Below are 16,326 nucleotides of genomic sequence, written 5' to 3'. Positions count from 1 at the left end.
TGTGTCAACATATTGATTTGAATCATTCAATACACTTAACTTGGTTGCAAAATTAACTCCAAACTAGCAAAGCAGGAGCTGGTTTTAAGGTTTAAAGTTTCCCAATTGACAAAGCAGCTTTTGTTTTCCCCAAAAGTTTTTTTATTTTTAATCCTTTACATCACTTTTAGTGAACAGTGTGTTTCCAGGTTTGTACATTTCCATACAGATTTGACTATAATTACATATCTATTTTGCATATTCAATTTCTTATCATAACATTACATTTTCCATTTTCTATACATTTTTAAAAATATTCTTAGATTTTGACTTTTATTTTATCCCATTCTTATTCATATAACTTATTCTATTTTTCTTTAGTTGTCCTCTTATCTTCTTTATATAATATCTTAAAATTCTTTATTTCTTGTTCCGTATTCACTACATTCTTATGCTTTTTCCTATCATATTTGCCATTTCATCACATAGCAGGTTCATAAAGACAGTCCTCCATGTACAACCACGATGGAGCTCAACGTTTCTGTGACGGAGTGAATGTGAATTTGTTTTTGCCTCATTTGACATTTCTGGCCACCGTTGTTAAGTGAATCACTGCAGCTGAGCAGTCAGCAACCCGGTCATTAAAGGAATCTGGTCAGAAGGTCGCAAAAGGGGATCATGGGGGACCCCCCCCCCCCAGGCCAGGACCATCATAACTCCGAGTCAGTTGCCAAGCACGTGACCGTGGGGAGGGCTGCAACGGTCGTAAGTGTGAAAAACGGTCCTGAGTCCCTCTTTTTCAGCACTGTCGTAACGTCAACGGTCACTAAATGAACTGTCGTAAGTGGGGGACTATCTGTAGCAGGGTGGGAAACCTTAGATGTTGGACTGAATCTGGAGTCTTGAGACCAAGTGGCTCTCCAAAGGTCTGGGGAATCCCTTCCAGCTCGATTCTGATGGATGGGTGGATCGATCGATCGATTGAAATGGCCTGAGGCCTCCTGCTTTAGCAGGGGTTGGACTAGAAGACCTCCAAGGTCCCCTTCCAGCTCTATTCTAATCAATAAAATCAGTCGATCGATTGATCGATTGAAATGATCTAGGTCTGGCATCTCTTGCTTGAGCGGAGCGTTGGACCGGAAGAGAAGTCAATGGGGAAGCCGGATTCACTTAACTACCGGGCTACTCATTTAAGGACCGCGGCAAGCCAGGTCGTCAAAACGGGTCCCCCCCCCAAAAAAAAACTCGCTTCCCAAATCTCTCCCTCTCAGCCACAGAAATTTGGGGGGCAGCCAGGTTAAACCAGGTTTCCAAACGGGGTGAAGAACCCAGAATGTCTCCGGGGTTGGGCTAGATGACCTCTGAGGTCCCTTTCCAGCCCCCAGGGATGGCTGTGCTTTGTTTCAAAAGGGCTGGCTTCCCAAACAACATCGCCGCTTTAAGAGGGCGGGGCCGGGCGGGCCCCCCGTCGCCACGCCTCCCGCGAGACCCCGCCCTCCGCTATAAAAGCGCCCTCTCGCTCGGGTTGGGGCTCAGAGTGACGCCGCCGCTGACCCGGCCGGTCTCTTTTTGGCGAGGGGAGCTCGCGGGCGCCCTCTAGGTGAGTCGAGGGGAAGGGGCGGGCGGAGAGCGGGGGAGGGCATCGCGCTTGAGCGGGGAGGACGGGGAGGACGGCCGGGAAGCGGCGGGAGGGGGCGGCTCTGCCCATCTGCGGGGTTTCCCAGCCTCTGGGAATTGGGGCTGGGGGCTTGGGGGAAGCCAGGGTTGAAGTCCCCCCTCCTCCTCCCATCCCCCTGCGGGGGGAGGGGGCCTGCTGGTCTTCTTCTCGTCCTCCCCCCGCCGCTCCCCCTTTTGCACGAGACACCGGGTGCCTCTTGCGCGGCTCTTCCTTCCTTGCCCCGAATCCACAAAGGCGGGTGAATCAAGGCTTAGTCATCGTCCTTTGCAAGCGCGGCGGGGAGGCGACGGCGGTGCACCTGCAGCACAGGTAGGGCGAGCCCGGTTGCTAGGAGACCGCCCGGGGGCAGGAAGGAAGGTGAGCTCATTGCAGCTCAGGCGGCCTCTCTTCTCTCTCTCTCTCTCTCTCTCAAACCCACTCTCCGCCCCCCCAACCAGGTCTGGCCAGGAAGACCCTGGCCGCATGGAGGCGAATCTCCTGGTTGCCCCCCATCCCACTTGGCTGCCAGCTGCGGCTTCTCCCCTGGCCTCCAAAGGGGGTGGGGGGTGAGGGGCCTCGGCTTGCAGATCTCAGGGGTTCCCCACAAAGGAGGGGACGGGAGAGCTTCACCTTCACGCCCAACGCACCTGAGGGCGGGAGGAGCAGCCAGGACGGATGGAGACCCATCCAGGAGGGAAGGAACCTGGGTGGCCCCAAGACGGAGAAGAGACTGGACACCTTCTGTCCAAACTATGATGTGGGGTGTCCTGTTTGAGAAGGGGGCTGGACTAGGCGACCTCACAGGTCCCTTCCAGCTCTGTTCTGATTGATGGATTGATTGAAATGGCCTCGGGTCTCCTGCTTGAGCAGGGCTGGACTAAAAGACCTCCTGAGGTCCCTTCCAGCTCTATTCGGATTGATTGAAATGAATGATCGCCTCCTGCTTGAGCAGGGGGTTGGACTAGATGACCTCTAAGGTCCCTGTTCCTCTCGCTATCCTTTGGGCAGACCGCTGCCAGGGCTGAAGCACCAGCCGTCCCCAACCTTCCCCCCACCCCGCCCTTTGCCCCTCCCCGCCCTTTGCCCCTCCCCTTCCCAAGCGTTCGCCCGAGCCAACAACGATTGTGCCCTTCGTGTGCGCTGGAAACGCCGGTGCCAGCCTCTCGCCAGCGCTTCCCTCAAGTTCCCTGGGCCTTGCTTGGAGGCATCCCTGCCCCTCCCCCCCCTTCCTTAAAAGAAGACCACACGGTGGGGGTGAGTGGCCGTGCCAGCCCGGGGTACGAGAGCGCAGGTGTCGTATCCTCAGGTGGCGGGCAAAGCGGGTGGTCATGGCTCCCACCAAGGGTTGTGTTGGCCCTGCTTCCCTGCCAATGGCCATCACGCCGGCTGGGGTGGTTGTTCTGCCAAGCTGGCCTCCGTAAGGGTGACCTTTGTTCTCCTGGGCAAGCGCCCCGTCGGTCAGGGCTGTCTTTGGCACGGCGGGCATGGAAGCCACCGAGGCTGGCCTGCAAGTCGGCCCCATGCCACACGACCATCGGCCCCAGAATTTCTTCTCCCCTGCGGAACCGGGGTGGCTTTGAAATCATTTGCCCCTGGAAGTGGTGGGTTCTCTCCGTCCCTGGAGGCTTTGAAGAAGAGACCTGTGGACAGCCTTTTGTCCGGATTCATATAAGGTTTCCTGGCTGAGCAGGGGGGTTGGGCTAGAAGACCTCTAAGGTCCCTCTCTAATCCCAGATCAAGGAACCAGTGGAATATTTTGCCTCCAGGAGTCGGACAGCTGCCTGTCTGAAATGGCCTAGCCTCTCCTGCTTGAGCAGCGGGGTGGACTAGAAGACCTCCGAGGTCCCTTCCCACTCTATTCTGATGGATTGAAATGGTCTAGGATTCCCTGCTTGAGCAAGGGGTGGACTAGAAGACCTCCCAGTCTCCTCCCAGCTCTGTTCTGATTCCGAATTAGCCCCCTGACTCAAAAAACGTATCCGCTGTCTGAAAAGGTGTAAAGGTTTACTTGCCTCAGCGGGGAGTGGGGGGTGGGGTTGGTCTAGAAGACCTCTGAGGTCCCTTCCAGCTCTATTCCGGGGCATCGATTCCAAGAGCTTTTCTTGCCACCGTTGTTAAAGGGAATCCCTGCGGTCGTGAAGTTAGCCACACGGCTGTTAAGTGCCTCCCCACCCTCCGCTGGTCAGACGGTCGCATAAGTGGAACACGGGGTATTGCGACCATCGTAAATACGAGCCGTTCGCCAAGCGTCTGAATGCCGATCGCATAGGGGGTGCTGAAACGGTGGTTAAAGTCTGGGAAATGGGCCCAGGTTGCCTTTTCTTTTTTTTTTGCAGTGCCGTCGTAACTTGGAACAGACACTAAATGAACTGTTCCAGGATTACCTGCACGGCGAAAATCCCACCCTACCAGTTGCGGCTGCCCCCCCAGCCACAAACACCCGGGTCTTCCAACTGGGTTTGGTGGTTAGGTTTGAGTAAGGACTGTCCCTTCCTCCAGAGTTGCGTGTTGGTGGTAGCTCCTCCGGGCTCATCTGTGGCACCTTACAAAAGGATGTGGTGAACCTGTTTAATCTCAGCTTGCTGGTGACTGTGGTTTGTTGATATTCATTAACATTAATTACCTGGTTTGTTTTTTCTTTTTTCTTTCCTGCGAACACTTTCAGGAAGGGTAGATAAAGATGGAAGGACAGAAATGTCTTCGAATACTACGGTGGCACCAATAAAAATTAGAATAGAAATAGAAATAAATAAGAACGGGAAAACAATAGGCCTATTTTAATATAAGAAGATATTTCATTAAAAGAGGTTTAGAAATTGAATGGCGGTAGCATTAGATATGTTTAAACAATATGAAACAATGAAAATGGAATGTAATAACTACAAGTAATAATATGTTTATTTGTACTAAAATATATGACACCCAGGTATCACACTGTCCACACATTGATAGGTACAAGCAATATAAAATAAAATAAAATAAAACTTGACCCCAAAAAGGAGAGAAGGAAGGTAGATAAAGGCCTGGAACGAAAAGAGGAGAAAGGATGGAGAGACGCAGCTGGCAATTCTTGGAGAAATTCGGTTTGGGAACACTGCTAGCCGAAAATAAACTCTGTAATTCCTAGGCTTTGTAAAGCCTTAGTAAGGCCACACCTGGATGGTGCTGCGTCCGGTTTTGGTGCCCATGTGTCACACACACACACACAAAAGATGTTGAGAGTTTGGAAAAAGCGCAGAGAAGAACAACAATTAAGAGGATTAAAAAGAAACATACGGAGAATGGTTGCAGGAATTGGGGTTTGGCTAGTCTGGAGAAAACAAGAATTAGGGGTGACATGATAGCAGCCTTCCAGTATTTGAGGGGCTGCCCCAAAGAAGAGGGAGGGGTCCACTTATTCTCCAAAGCCCCTGAAGGCCGGACAAGGAATAATGGATGGAAACTAACCGAGGAGAGAAGCAACATTGGAATTAAGGAGAAATTTTCTGACAGCGAGGCCAATTAACCAGTGGGACTGCTTGCCACCCAGAAATTGTGGGTTCTCAAACACTGGAGGCTTTTAAGAAGGGATTGTGGACAGCCACCTGTCTGAAAATGGTCTAGGCTTTGCTGCTTGAGCAGAGGGTCGGACTAGATGGCCTCCGAGGTCCCTTCCAGCTCTGTTCTGATCGGTTGAAATGGTCTAGGGTCTCCTATTTGAGCAGGGGGCTGGACCAGGGTCTATTCCAGATCTAGTCTGATTGATTGATTGATTGATTGGTATGTCTAGGGGTCTTCTGCTTCAGCAGGGGGCTGGACTAGAAGACCTCTGGAAGGTCCCTTCCGGTTCTGTTCCGGTTCTGATTAGCCCCTGATTCCAAAGGTTTCCGCTATTCTCCGGCTTCCTCCGAAACCAGGTCGGGGTTTTTCCTTCCGATGAAAATGTGAGCTTAAAAAGGGCTGACGACCCAGAATTTTTGTCTAATCCATAAATGGATTTTTTTTTGTTTTTGGCCATTTCGAGCAAATTAAGTTGCCCCCCCCAAAGGACAGTGTGTGTGTGTGTGTGTGTGTGTGTGTGTGTGTGTAAGAGTGAAGAAATGTTTGCTCAGGAACCTAAGACAGGAAAGGTCTTTGGGAAGACCTTTTGTTGTGTTTGTCGGGCAAGGAGTGGGGGCGGGTGGCAAGTTGTCGTTTGTGCCAGCTTGCGTTGGCTTTTTGCTGCGGCGAAAGAAAACACGCCAAAGGGAGAGAAATCCAGGACATCCTTCCCAGTTCTGGGCTGCCAAGGCAACGCTTAACATTTGGGCGGCAGGTTTGGGAGACGCTGAATTTTTTTTGCCCCGAGTGGTGAGCAGCTGATGCCATGAGAATTTGGGGCATATTTGTGTGTGTGTGTGTGTGTGTATATACCAACAAAGGAAGAATACCCTGTTGCTCTGAAAATAAGAACCAGCTGAAAAATAATGATCTTGCTGGATGCTAGTAATATAAGCCCTACCCCCCAAATAAGCCCCAGTTAAGCTTGTCAGCCAGGCGGACGCATTTAGTACCGTATTTCCCAGAAAATAAGACCCAACTGGAAAAATAAGCCCTAACACATCTTTTAGAGTAAAAATTAATACAAGGCCTGGTCTTATTTTTGGGGAAACATGGTATTTGTAGCTCAGGGTTGAACTGAAGAACCCTTAGTGCTCTCTGAGGTTGGTGGTTTTCTTGCAGACGTTTCATGGCCCAACTAGGGAACGTCATCAGTGCCGGAAGGGAGTGGGGTTTGCAGAGGAGGAGGAGGAGGAGGAGGAGGAGGAAGAGGAGGGAAAAGAATGAAGGGAAGAAGAGGGAAGGAGCCGGGGAAGGAGGACTTGATGCGCTCTGAGCTTGGTTCTTTTCTTGCAGACGTTTCGTGACCCAACTACCTAACATCATCAGTGCTAGAAGTGAGAAGGAGGAGGAGGAGGAAAGGGGGGAAGGAAGGAGGAGAGGAGGATTGTGGGATCCTTGGTGCTCTCTGAGCTCAATCTTGCAGATGTTTCATGACCCAACTAGGGAACATCATCAGTACTAGAAGGGAGAGGAGGAGGAAGGAAGGAAGGAAGGAAGCAAGGAAAGGAAGGAAGGAGGGAAGGAAGGAAAGAAGGGAAGGAAGGAAGGAGAGGACTGTGGGGTCCTTGTTAGTTCTGAGTTTGGTGGTTTCCTTGCAGACGTTTCATGACCCAACTAGGGAACATCATCAGTACTAAGATGGGTTTTGCAAGGAGAAAGAGGAGAACTGATGAAGTTACCTAGTTAAGATAATGAACAATCTGCAAGAAAACTACCAAGGAGAGTATTAAGGACCCCACAATCCTCCTCCTCCTCTTGCCCCCCCTGCAATCCCCACTCCCTTCTAGCAAGGATGATGTAAGCTAGTTGGGTCGTGCAACGTCTGCAAGAAAACAAGCAAGCTCAGAGGACCCTGTGCGTTGTGTGACGCCTTGAACAAGCTGTAGTCTTTGCAACAGCCCTGTAAAAACCCACAAATAGGAAGATGGAGTTTGAATAGCCTCAAGAGTTCCCGGTCCAGGCATCATCTGAACCGGGTGGGTGGGGGCAGGGGGGGGCGATGCCTGAAATTTTGTTTACAGTTCTTTCCCTCTCCCCCCTCCAAATGTTACTTCTTGGTCTCCTTTTTTCCCCCCTCCCCTCTTCCAGTTCAGAATTGCTTCCTGCACGGGTTCGCTTGGCTTTTCCTCTCTCTGGAAATTTCCAGTTGCTCGAAACGGAAGCTCTTCTCGCCGTTCCCAGCCTGCATGTCGAAGGTTTAAGAGGCGCCTGGATCCCCACTCCCCAGAATTCCCCAGCCCAGCGGGCGCCGCCTGGGGGGGGATTCTGGGAGTCGAAGTCCAGACCTCTCCAAAGTGGCCCCCAGGTGGAGAAAAGTGGCTCTAGAAATCGACTGGCACCCGCATCCATTTGCGATGTGAAGCTTTCTCTATAGATCTCCACAGGGCACCATTATTTCCCCCCACCCACCCATAACGTGCCTCAGTTTCCCTCTCTTGGAAGACCCCCCACACAACGTAGATGGGCCTCTTTAAGACCCTGAGCCCATGACGCCCCCACCCACCCCAAAGTCTCTTGGTTGTGGGAATGGGTTCCTTGTTTGACCCAGGTACCCCAGTTGGGTATCCTTCATCTTTGGTCAAGGCGAGAAACCGCCTTATGGGACCTCCCAGGAGATTTATCAAGCAGAATATAGAGCTGGAAGGGACCTTAGAGGTCATCTAGTCCCACGCCCTGCTCGAGCAGGAGATCTTAGGCCATTTCAACCAATCGATCAGAGCTGAAAGGGACCTCGGAGGTCCTCTAGTCCAATGCCCTGCTGATTGATTGACTGAAACGGTCTATGGTCTCCTGCTTGAGCGGGGGGTTGGACTAGAGGACCTCCGAGGCCCCTTCCAGCTTCTATTCTGATTAGTCCCTGACCCTTACACCGAATCCTATCTCCTTCCAGCTGAGCAGGAGGAAGCCGGGATGACTCGGTCATAACATCCTGTGATTGTATAGTCTATTCATCCGGCTGTGAAATTCCGGTATTTTTACTTTGGGAGGGAAATGGGGGCACCGAGGAAGACTCACCTCTGACTCACCCACAATTTTATATCTGAAAACCAAAACAAAACCAAAAAAAAACACAACCACATATTTTTAGCATTTTACTATTCAGCGCCGGGGAGAATGGAGCACCCTTTTTAAAAGCCTCAAAGTTTAGCAAACTTTTGCAAAAGTGTTTTGGTTTTTTTGGGTGGGTGGGTGGGAACCGGACTAAAGTCGGGAAGAGCCGGGTGTTTGAGCTGTTAACTTTGGTCACTAAACGAAGCGTTGTAAAATGGAGGCCTGCCTCTTGGGGTTCCACTTGTACGTCACCTGAAAAAAAACAAAAAAAAACCACCACCACCACGCTCTGGTTTTCTATAGGGGCCGACTGGCCCACTATAGGAGGTCAGTTATGGATTTTAACTGGTTTTTGGCTGAATTGTGTTCGGGCCGCACCCAGCTCCTTCGCAGGGCGGAAGGCGGGAATGTTCCTTTCGCGGTTCAATGAACAATAACGCTGGATGGTAAAAGATTTGATGTGTGTTTTTTGTTTTTTTTAACCAGCGGCCTCAATTTGAGGGGTTCTCGGTGGTTTCTGAGCTTGGGGGTTTCCTTGCAGACGTTTCATGACCCAACTACGTAACATCATCAGTACTAGAAGGGAAGGGAGGGAGGGAAGGAAGGAAGAAAGGAACGAAAGATGTGATAGATGGGAAGGAAGGAAAGAAAGAAATACAGAATAAAAGAGTTGGAAGGTTCCTTAGGGAATAACAGAGAAGGAAGGAAGGAAGGAACGAAAGATGTGATAGATGGAAAGGAAGGAAGGAAGGAAAGAAGTGATAGATGGAAAGGAAGGAAGGAAAGAAATACAGAATAAAAGAGTTGGAAGGTTCCTTAGGGAATAACAGAGAAGGAAGGAAGGAAGGAAGGAAGGAAGGAACGAAAGATGTGATAGATGGAAAGGAAGGAAGGAAGGAAAGAAGTGATAGATGGAAAGGAAGGAAGGAAAGAAAGAAATACAGAATAAAAGAGTTGGAAGGTTCCTTAGGGAATAACAGAGAAGGAAGGAAGGAAGGAACGAACGAAAGATGTGCTAGATGGAAAGGAAGGAAGGAAGGAAAGAAGTGATAGATGGAAAGGAAGGAAGGAAAGAAGTGATAGATAGGAAGGAAGGAAAGAAGTGATAGATGGAAAGGAAGGAAGGAAGGAAAGAAGTGATAGATGGAAAGGAAGGAAAGAAAGACAGACAGAATAAAAGAGTTGGAAGGAAGGAAGGAGGGAGGGAGGGAAGGAAGGAAGGAAAGATGTGATACATGGAAAGGAAGGAAGGAAGGAAGGAAGGAAGGAAGGAAGGAAGGAAGGGTGGGTGGGTGGGTGCTGGCTGCTTGCCTTGCCCTCCTGCCCTTAGTGGTGCTGAGTTTACCTCCTCCAGGCTGTGGGGGAAACCTGTATTAACTGGGGAGTGGCTTCCGGATGGGTGCCTTCCTCCCTCCCTCCCTCCCTCCTCTTCCTCCTCCTCCTCCTCCTCGCAGGCGTTTCAAGGCGGAGGAAGTGATGTCAGGCACTTGTTCAACCGGGAGGATGAGCAGCCGCGTCTGGTTTGGCAGCAATGTGTGTCGTGCCCCTCCCCGCCGCTGGAGATTTACTCCTGATAGTTGGCGGCTGAGTAGGCAAAAACTAGGTTACCGAAGGGAAGAGCGAAGCCTGAGGAGGGGCGGGGGGCGGGTTGGGCTTGTAAGGACGGCCAAGAGAAGCCCCCCTTCCTCTCTCCCCCTCTCTCTGTGCAGACCCCTCCCCCGGGGGTTCCTGGCTTGGATGGGGTCCCCATCGGAACCTCTCCTCCCCCCAGATTGCTCGTAGTAGGACAGGCCCAGGAGGGAGTGAATGGGGTTTGCAGTTTGGGGGTGTGTGTTTTTTGGAACACAATGGCCAACTTGTGTTGTGTTGTGTTGTGTTGTGTGCCTGGAGCCGTCGCAGTGAAAGGAGTTTCTTGGTGGGGGGAGGTCTCTTTTGGGTGGTGCAGGGATCTTAAGGGGGCTCAGTAAGACAGCCGGAGCGTTTTCTCAAGTCAGAAGAGGGGGGGAAGGGACCTCGGAGGTCTTCTAGCCTGACCCCTTGCTCAAGCAGGAGACCCTAGACCTGTTCAATCAGGATAGAGCTGGGAGGGACCTTGGAGGTCTTCTAGCCTGACCCCTTGCTCAAGCAGGAGACCCTAGACCTGTTCAATCGGGATAGAGCTGGAAGGGACCCCGGAGGTCCTCTAGCCTGACCCCTTGCTCAAGCAGGAGACCCTAGACCTGTTCAATCGGGATAGAGCTGGGAGGGACCCCGGAGGTCTTCTAGCCTGACCCCTTGCTCATGCAGGAGACCCTAGACCTGTTCAATCGGGATAGAGCTGGAAGGGACCCCGGAGGTCCTCTAGTCCGACCCCTTGCTCAAGCAGGAGACCCTAGACCTGTTCAATCGGGATAGAGCTGGGAGGGACCCCGGAGGTCCTCTAGTCCGACCCCTTGCTCAAGCAGGAGACCCTAGACCTGTTCAATCGGGATAGAGCTGGAAAGGACCCCGGAGGTCTTCTAGCCTGACCCCTTGTTCATGCAGGAGACCCTAGACCTGTTCAATCGGGATAGAGCTGGAAGGGACCCCGGAGGTCCTCTAGTCCGACCCCTTGCTCCAAGCAGGAGGCCACAGAACCATTCCGGTCAAATGGTTGTCCGACCTCTTCTGAAAAGCCTCCGGTGACGGAGCCACCCACAGCTTCTGGTGGCAAGTCGTTCCTCTGGTTATTCTCCCTGCCCAGAAAATGGCTCCACCGTTCTCCGCGGCTTCTCTCCTTGGTTCGCTTCCCTCCGTGGCTGCTGCTTCTCCTCCAGCCTTCGGGGGGGGGTGGGGGGTGTCGTCCTCCCCCAGGCTGGGTGATTCAGCCTCTGTCCTGGGCATTCGTCCCCTCCCTCGCTGGGCTCTTCCCCTCCAGCCCTTCATTATGGCAACGACTTCCTTTCACTAATAGCACACCTTTCACAAGTTGTTATTAGGCGCAGGGGGTGTTTCTCCCGACAGGAAGGGCACCGCCACCCATTTCCTGTCCTAGCCTGGCTTCCTCCCATACGCCCGGGAGGGAAATCCAGGTTCCCGTTGGAGAAACTGAGGCCGGGAGGGAGGGTGGGGCCCACGGGCCTTTTGTTTTTAGGGACAGGAAAGGAAAGAGAGAGAAAGGAAAGAGAAAGAGAAACAAAAATAAAAAGTAAGGAAGGAAAGGAGGAAAGAAAGAAAGAGGAGGAAAGAAGGAAAAAGAAAGAAAGTAAATGAAAAGAAAGAGAGAAAGAGAAGGAAAAAGTGAAAGAAAGAAAAGGAAGAGAAAATCAGAAAAAAAGAGAACAAAAAGAAAGAAAAAAGGAAAGAGTAAAAGGAAAAGAGAAAGAAAGAGAAAGAAAGGAAAGAGAAAAAAGAGAAAGGAAAGAGAAAGAAAAAAGGAAGGAAGGAAAGGAGGAAAGAAAGAGAGAAAGATGGAGAAAAAGAGAGAAGAAAAAGGAAAGAAAAAGAGAAAGAGAGAAAGAAGGAAGGAAAGGAAGGGAAGGGAAGGAAAGAAAAGGAAAAGAGAGAGAGAAAGACAGAGAAAAAAAAGAAAGAAAAGAAAATGAAAGAAAAGAGAAAAAGGAAGGAAGGTTGGGAGGGAGGGAGGGAGGAAGGAAAAGGAAGGAGAGAAAGAAAGCTCTATTCTGATTGATTGATTGATTGACATCGTTCCTGGCTCCTTCCAAAGGAGCTGATCTCGTGGCTTCTCCTTCGTCCTCTGCCGCCCTTCTTACCCTCCCTTCTTCCTCCTTTCCCAGGGAGCGAAGGGGCTGGCTGAGGACCATGGACCCCTCCTCCTGAAAAGCCCAGCGGGGCCATGTCCACCACAGGCATTGCGGCCCAGGAGGTCAACCTCTCCTTGAACCCGGGCTTTCTCCGTAATGGAAGCCTGGAGGCCTGTTGCCGTCGCCACAACGGCCAGCTTGCCAAGTGAGTGCTGGGACAGGGAGGGGGTGTTGAGGCAGCGTGCGGGGTCTTGGACACACCGGCGTGCGAGACCCTTGGTACTTCTTCCTGTTTCATTTATGGATGTTTTTTTTTTAAACCCCCCTCCTCCCTTTTCTCTTACAACCCAGCCCTTTCTTCCACGTGGACTCGGTAGCAATGGCTTGCAACTTGAACCCAGGACCGCCTCCTCTGACCTCCGCCGGTAGGTAACCCCCGAAAGTTGTCCCGTTTCTCATTCGATCCCTGCTTTCGGGGGTCTCCGCTGCGCGGAAGGCCTTTGCATTCCTCTTCTCTTAGCTCGCCCTGTAGCGCAGGGGTCCCGGGAGGGGTGGGATTTTACCAGTTTGGACCAGTTCTACAGAACCGGTTGTTACCATTCTGTGCAGTTTGGAGAACTGGCAAATTGCCAGTCCCTGCCCACCCCTCCCTGCCCCACCCAGTCACTCCGTATCTCGCATGCGCACCATCCAACTTGCCTGCATTGTGCAAGCAAATTTTATGTGACAGACTCAGGCAGCAGATGGCAGAAAGGTAGATCTCTGAATGAATCGGTGATTCTGTAAGCAACTCAAATCTGCCTGCCTGCTTTGCCTGCTTTGGGGTAAAAGCTGTTCTTTTTTTTTTTAAATAAAAAATTCAATATTTACATAAATATTTACAATATTTACATACAAACCATGCCCAGCTAGTCACGTGAACACCAAGCCACACACCCACCCCACAAATTAGGCCACACCCACAGAACCAGTTGTTAAGAAATTTGAATCTCACCCCTGGGTCCTGACGGGGGGTGGGTGGACGGGGAGAGGGGATTGTTCCACGCAAACCCACTGCTTATAAGGAACCACCCCTTCCTCCCCACCCACCCAACCGGCCTGTCCGCAAAGCCGAAAAAATTGGGGAACTCTGTCAACCTGTTGGCTTTGAGGCTCATGGTTTGATGAGGGCGTCCGTTGGAACCCTGACAAACTCTACACAGAAGTTTCCCGTGGAGTCCTTAGTGTTTCCAATCCTCCAAAATTCTATTATTTATCCCAAGATATCCCCTTTCCTCCTAGGCCAGGTCTCCTGTCCTGATCCAGACGGTGGTCCGAGCTTCCTCTTCAGAGCCAGCCCTTCTCTCCTTCACTCCCCTGCTCCTTCCACCTCCGAAGACCGCCTCGTTTCCGGCTTCGGCGGACTGTCTCTGACCATCAGCCGGAACGCCGAGGAGACGCCTTCTCCAATCCCGGGGAAGAGCGGGCCACTCCTCTCCCTTCCCCTGTCTTCGGCGGAGCGAAGCGCCCGTCCGCTCCCGCCTCTGCCCGTCACCGAAAACTTCCTGCACGACGAAGTGGACCGAGAAGTGGAGTTCCTGACCACTTCGGACACTGAGTTTTTGCTGGAGAGCTGCGCGAGTCCTGGGTTTAAGCTGTTGGCCCAGGGTCAGCGAAGTTTCAGGGGCTGCGGCCAGATTAACTACGCCTACTTCGACGCTCCGGCAGAGGTGAAGCCGCAACAGGCCGGCTGCCCGGAGAACGCCTGTCCTCCCCTTCCCCCTCCACAACAACCTCACCGCCGGTTGCGCCGCTCCCATTCCGGCCCTGCTGGGTCCTTCAACAAACCATCAATCAGAGTCTCCACCCACCTCTGTCGCTCCTCTCCCAGCTCCGACGACGACAAGCCCGAGGTTCCCCCCAGGGTACCTCTGCCTCCTCGTCCCCTCAAACCCGACCATCGGAGGTGGTCGGCCGAAGTGACCTCCGGTGCGTATAGTGATGAGGACAAACCTCCCAAGGTGCCTCCGCGGGAACCTCTGCCCTGGAGCCATTCCCGGACGCCGAGTCCCAAAACGTTGCCGGCGTATCTCCACGGGGTCATGCCCCCGACGCAGAGTTTCGCCCCGGATCCGAAGTACGTCAGCAGCAAAGCTCTCCAGAGGCACCACAGCGAAGGTTCGGCCCACAAGGTGCCCTGTATCCTGCCCATCATCGAAAACGGCAAAAAAATCAGCTCCACTCACTATTACCTCTTGCCGGAGAGACCCCCTTATTTGGACAAGTACGAGATGTTCTTCCAGGAGGCAGAAGAGGGCAGCTTGAGGCCGGAGGAGGGACGGCAGCCGGCCGGCCATGAAGCCGCCACGCTGGTCAAGGCTGAGCGCAAACACTTGGCGTGCATGGTTTCTCCCTAGGGATTCAGTGAACGCCGCAAAGAGTTGGAATCTGAGAACGACAATTCCTCCTCCCAAGGACCCTGTGTAGAGACTTAGCTGCTCCTGGACGTAAAAGGGGTGGTGGAGACGCCAGTGCTGAAGCCTCCTGGACGGACGGCCATGGTAGCCACGGCTCAAACTGCCGACACCCATTTGCTCGGGCAGGAGAAGATTTGGAAGGGGAACAAGCCCTACACAACGGAGGTTGGCCAGTTATTGAATAGTCTAGAGCTGCGGTCTCCGGCCGTTACGGTTTTACGGACCGGGGGAGTGGGGTGGGATTGTCTCCGTTAGCGCAGCTCCTTTCTTGCGACCGGCGGGCACGCACATCAGCCCCTCGCACAAAGGATGTTACGTGTATCCGCTCGGTTCTGAACAGGACACGGCCTGGTAGCGGACTGCGGCCCGTGGTTCAGCCCCCCCTTCCGTTCTAGAATAATATATACCTATATGTAGAAACTCACCTCAGTTAGAACGAATGAATTGTTGTCTGGCTAAGGAGACCGATGGCTTTAGCCGAAGAAAGGAAGTTCAGTATTTTTTATTTTATTTTTTGCCGGTGTTAATAGACGTTTTTCCACTTTGGGGGGTAGGTAACCTTTTAAATTATTTCTGTCCTGGGATGTTTTCTCTTCTGTGTTCCCTTGGGGTGGGGGTGGGGAAACATGAGTTGGCCACCCACTTCCCTGTCTATTCTTTGGGCGACGCAGCCGTCTACATTTTGGAGGTCCAAGAAAGATTTATTTGATTTCGCTAGATCAGCGGTCCCCAACCTTGCTAGCTTGGTGGTCCAGGCTCCGGGGAGGGGCAGGGAGAGGAGACGGTTTCGTGCCTCCATTCTGGTTCGCACAAATGGACCTTCGCGCTCGAGCTTTGCACCTGCCGTTCGTGCAAGTGAAGCTTTGTGCGCGAGCGCCCGCCTCTCGACACACAAGTAAAGCGACGTGCCTGCGTAGAGTCGCTCACCGCTGGTACGGCCCAGGTCCAAATGGGCCACCACAGCCCGGGGAGGATTGGGGGACCCCTGATGGAGATCAACAACTCTGCATTTCCACAGCTGTGGAGAGAACTGCGTGTGTCCACACAACAAGTAAAAAAAAAAAATGCATTCCGACGTGGCCACAACATTTTGAAAAGGGGACCAATTGTGTAGATAGTGCTGGTCTTGGTTGTGGGGCAACAATTCTTGGGAACGGAGTCCTACTTTTGGATAATTTCTGATCCACGCAGGGTCTCATTCCATGGGCGAGTTGTTGTTGTTTTCAACTTCTCACACTCAACATACACACTGCATAAATAACCAGAAGGCCAAAATGGTCCATCCGAGTTCTATTTTGTTTTGTTTTTGGATTAACACAAACCCCGTTGTTTACACTTCCCCAACCGCTAAAATGGGGAACATTTTCTCTTTTTTCTTCTTTCCTGACATTTTTAGGAAAGCCGACCGTTGTTCTAATCCCAACGAAATGAAGGTTTATCGCAGAAACAATGCACTGAAAAACATGTAAGGGATGTACAGTGTCGTGGGGATTGCATTCAATTGTATTTTGGATATATATATATATATATATATATATATATATATATATATATATATATATATATATATATATATATATATATATATATATATCATTCATTCATGTCTTGGATTTAATAAAGTTATGACATAGTTATTTATGGTAAAGGTGCAGCTCCTATATTTATTGGTTGTCCGGGGTCTCCTCCCTCTTCTACTCCCAGCCTCCTCCTGCTCGTTTTAAAGACTGGAAGACAAATTGAGTTGCCACATCGAATTGACACTCAGTGTGTGTTTTAGGGTGTGTGTCTTTATTATGCACTCCACATTGGTCAATCCCGTCGTACGAGGTGCCTATCAACATTGGGCAGTCTGCCACACCGCGGCTACACCAGAAGT

At 51.6% G+C, this 16,326-nt stretch overlaps 1 protein-coding gene across 2 annotated transcripts; it reads left to right on the top strand.

Annotated features, from left to right (window-relative positions):
• The first annotated feature begins 1,499 nt into the window (after window positions 1-1,499).
• ERRFI1 (ERBB receptor feedback inhibitor 1) lies at window positions 1,500-15,870 on the top strand. Of its 2 annotated transcripts, none has more exons than XM_026690342.2 (4): window positions 1,500-1,579; window positions 12,025-12,196; window positions 12,343-12,416; window positions 13,273-15,870. In XM_026690342.2, the coding sequence occupies exons 2-4, from the start codon at window positions 12,084-12,086 to the stop codon at window positions 14,385-14,387; spliced, it is 1,302 nt and encodes a 433-aa protein (XP_026546127.2). In that variant the 5' UTR covers window positions 1,500-1,579; window positions 12,025-12,083; the 3' UTR covers window positions 14,388-15,870. The 2 variants fall into 2 exon arrangements, with proteins under 2 accessions (XP_026546127.2, XP_087800770.1); XM_087944644.1 differs by lacking the exon at window positions 1,500-1,579 and adding an exon at window positions 1,844-1,966.
• The last annotated feature ends 456 nt before the right edge of the window (window positions 15,871-16,326 follow it).

This window comes from Notechis scutatus, chromosome 16 (assembly GCF_049901735.1).
Source record: "Notechis scutatus isolate UNSWTSFEM ecotype Mainland chromosome 16, rNotScu1.2, whole genome shotgun sequence".
Taxonomy (NCBI): Eukaryota; Metazoa; Chordata; class Lepidosauria; order Squamata; family Elapidae; genus Notechis; species Notechis scutatus.
Note: the sequence above shows the minus strand (reverse complement) of the source record. Positions and strands in the feature narration are given on the sequence as shown.

Excerpts from the sequence above, each read along its gene's own strand:
- ERRFI1 (XM_026690342.2), top strand. The coding sequence starts at position 12,084 with ATGTCCACCACAGGCATTGCGGCCCAGGAGGTCAACCTCTCCTTGAAC. Across the intron at positions 12,197-12,342 it reads CACAACGGCCAGCTTGCCAA|CCCTTTCTTCCACGTGGACT; the intron begins GTGAGTGCTGGG and ends CTTACAACCCAG. Across the intron at positions 12,417-13,272 it reads GCCTCCTCTGACCTCCGCCG|GCCAGGTCTCCTGTCCTGAT; the intron begins GTAGGTAACCCC and ends CTTTCCTCCTAG.